Source organism: Odocoileus virginianus, chromosome 13 (assembly GCF_023699985.2).
Source record: "Odocoileus virginianus isolate 20LAN1187 ecotype Illinois chromosome 13, Ovbor_1.2, whole genome shotgun sequence".
Lineage (NCBI taxonomy): Eukaryota > Metazoa > Chordata > Mammalia > Artiodactyla > Cervidae > Odocoileus > Odocoileus virginianus.
In genome coordinates, this window is record NC_069686.1 from 25,475,210 (window position 1) to 25,478,002 (window position 2,793).

A 2,793-nucleotide genomic window follows, 5' to 3' on the forward strand; every position below is an offset into this window, starting at 1 on the left:
GTAATATCTCAGCTTTTTAATAAGCTCTCTAGTTTGGCCATAAATTTTCTTCCAAAGAGCAAGCATCTTTTAGTTTCATGGCTGCAGTCACCATCTGCAGTGATTTTGGAGCCATCAAAATTAAAGTCAGCCACTGCTTCAACAGTTTCCCATCTATTTGCCATGAAGTTATGGAACTAGATGCCATGACCTTAGCTTTCTGAATGCTGAATTTTGTTTTATTTTATTTTATTTATTTTTTTTTAGAAACAGTTTATTTTCCATTTTGGTGGAAGTCTGTTGAAGAACAGCTTACAACCACTCAGTGGTGGTTCCTACCCATTCAGTGGCTTGAGCGGTGGGAGCTGCAGACCAATCTTCAGTGGAAGGCTGAGCACTCCAGTCTTCCGTGGGGAACTGCTGAATCGGCACGGAAGGCACCTGCACGCCCTCGGACCAGTCTGCCACCTCGGGCTGAGTGGCGGTGAACTCTGGGGCTGGAGCAGTCCATTCTCCCTGAAACTCCTCCTTGGTCACAGCCTTCTCAGCTGCTGCCTGCTCTTCTTTCTCAATCTCTTCAGGATCTCTGTAGAAGTAGAGATCCAGCATGACCTCCCATGGGTGTACTCGGGAGATGGTGCCACGCATGCGCAGAACTTCCCGGGCGAGCATCCACCACATCAGACCTACTGAGTGTGCTCCCTTGTTGTTGCATGGGATGGCAATGTCCACGTAGCGCAGAGGAGAGTCTGTGTTACACAGAGCAATGGTGGGCAGGTTAACATAAGAGGCTTCTGTGAGGGGCTGGTGGTCAGCCCTGGGATCGGTAACCACCAGAAGCCTTGGCTCCCTGAACGCGGCCTGGATCTGGTTAGTGAAGGTTCCTGGAGTGAAGCGGCCAGCGAAGGGAGTGGCCCCAGTAGCAGCCACAAACTTCAGCACAGCTCGCTGGCCAGTATTCCTGGAGGATATGACACTGACATCAGCTGGGTTTTCAATGGCAACAATGGCCCGTGCTGGCCACAGAAGCTTCTCCCAGGTTCTCTTCAGATTTATGATGTAGATGCCATCACTTTTCCTTTTGTAGATGTACTGTTCCATTTGGAAGTCAAGGTTGGTGCCCCCGAAGTGGGTTCCTGCTGCAAGGAATTTGAGGACATCCTCCTCCTTCATTTGCAGGACCTCAAGGGCTCCAGACATTGTGAAAGCTTCCCTTTAAGTTACAATGGGAATTCAGAACAACGCCGTATGGACCCCTCTCAGGGCAGAGCCGAAAGCTCTGAATGCTGAATTTTAAGCCAGCTTTTCCACTCCTGTTTCACTTTCATCAAGAGGCTTTTTAGTTCACTTTCTACCATAAGGGTGGTGTCAACTGCATATCTGAGGTTATTGATATTTCTCCCGGCAATCTTGATTCCAGCTTGTGCTTCATCCAACCCAGCATTTCTCACGATGTACTCTGCATATAAGTTAAATAAGCAGGGTGACAATATACAACCTTGACATACTCCTTTTCTGATTTGTAACCAGTCTGTTGTTCCATGTCCAGTTCTAACTGTTGCTTCTTAACTTGCATGCAGATTTCTCAGGAGGCAGGTCAGGTGGTCTGGTATTCCCATCTCTTTCAGAATTTTCTACAGGTTATTGTGATCAGCACAGTCAAGGGCTTTGGCATAGTCAATAAAGCAGAAATAGATGTTTTTCTGGAAGTCTCTTGCTTTTTCGATGATCCAATGGATGTTGGCAATCTGATCTCTGATTCCTCTGCCTTTTCTAAATTCACTTGAACATATGGAATTTCTTGGTTCTCATACTTTTGAAGCCTGGCTTGGAGAATTTAGAGCATTACTTTGCTAGAGTGTGAGATGAGTGCAATTGTGTGGCAGTTTGAGGATTCTTTGGCATTGTCTTTCTTTGGGATTGGAATGAAGATTGACCTTTTCCAGTCCTGTGGCCAGTGCTGAGTTTTCCAAATTTTCTGGCATATTGAATGCAGCAGTTTCACAGCATCATCTTTTAGAATTTGAGATAGCTCAACTAGAATTCCATCAGCTCCACTAGCTTTGTTCTTAGTGATGCTTCCTAAGGCCCACATACTTCGCATTCCAGGATATCTGGCTCTGGGTGAGTGATCACACCATCGTGATTATCTGGGTTTGAAGATTTTTTGTATTCTGTGTATTGTTGCCACCTCTTCTTAATATTTTCTGCTTCTGTTCAGTCCATACCATTTCTGTCCTTTATTGAGCCCATCTTTGCATGAAATTTTCCCTTGGTAGCTCTAATTTTCTTGAGATCTCTAGTCTTTCCCATTCTATTGTTTTCCTCTATTTCTTTGCATTGATCACTTTAGAAGGCTTTCTCATCTCTCCTTGCTATTCTTTTGAACTCTGCATTCAAATGGGTATATCTTTCTTTTCTCCTTTGCCTTTCGCTTCTCTTCTTTTCACAGGTATTTGCAAGACCTCCTCAGACAGCCATTTACCTTTTTTGCATTTCTTTTTCTTGGGGAAGGTCTTGTTCACTGCATCCTCTACAATGTCACAAACCTCCATCCATAGTTCTTCAGGGACTCTGTCTATCAGATCTAATCCCTTGAATCTATTTGTTACTTCCACTATGTGGTCATAAGGGCTATATTTCTCCTTCAGTTCAGGCCCAGATTCATCTGGCATAGCATTCCCCTATCAGCTGCTAGTTTCCTGTGGTCCATTCTCCATAACCTGTCTCCTTCACCAAGTGCCAAACTGTGGGTAAGTCCATTTAAGTTTACTCCAAGTTCCCCCTTATGCACACCAGTGGGAAACCCTTACC

At 44.9% G+C, this 2,793-nt stretch overlaps 1 protein-coding gene across 1 annotated transcript; it reads right to left on the minus strand.

The window, feature by feature from the left end:
* Window positions 1-237: 237 nt before the first annotated feature.
* LOC110127125 (small ribosomal subunit protein uS2-like) lies at window positions 238-1,227 on the minus strand. The gene has a single exon (XM_070476124.1). It carries the CDS (start codon window positions 1,177-1,179, stop codon window positions 292-294), a length of 888 nt encoding a protein of 295 aa, XP_070332225.1. The 5' UTR covers window positions 1,180-1,227; the 3' UTR covers window positions 238-291.
* Window positions 1,228-2,793: the final 1,566 nt, after the last annotated feature.

Coding starts and splice junctions, on each gene's coding strand:
- LOC110127125 (XM_070476124.1), bottom strand. CDS start 1,179: ATGTCTGGAGCCCTTGAGGTCCTGCAAATGAAGGAGGAGGATGTCCTC.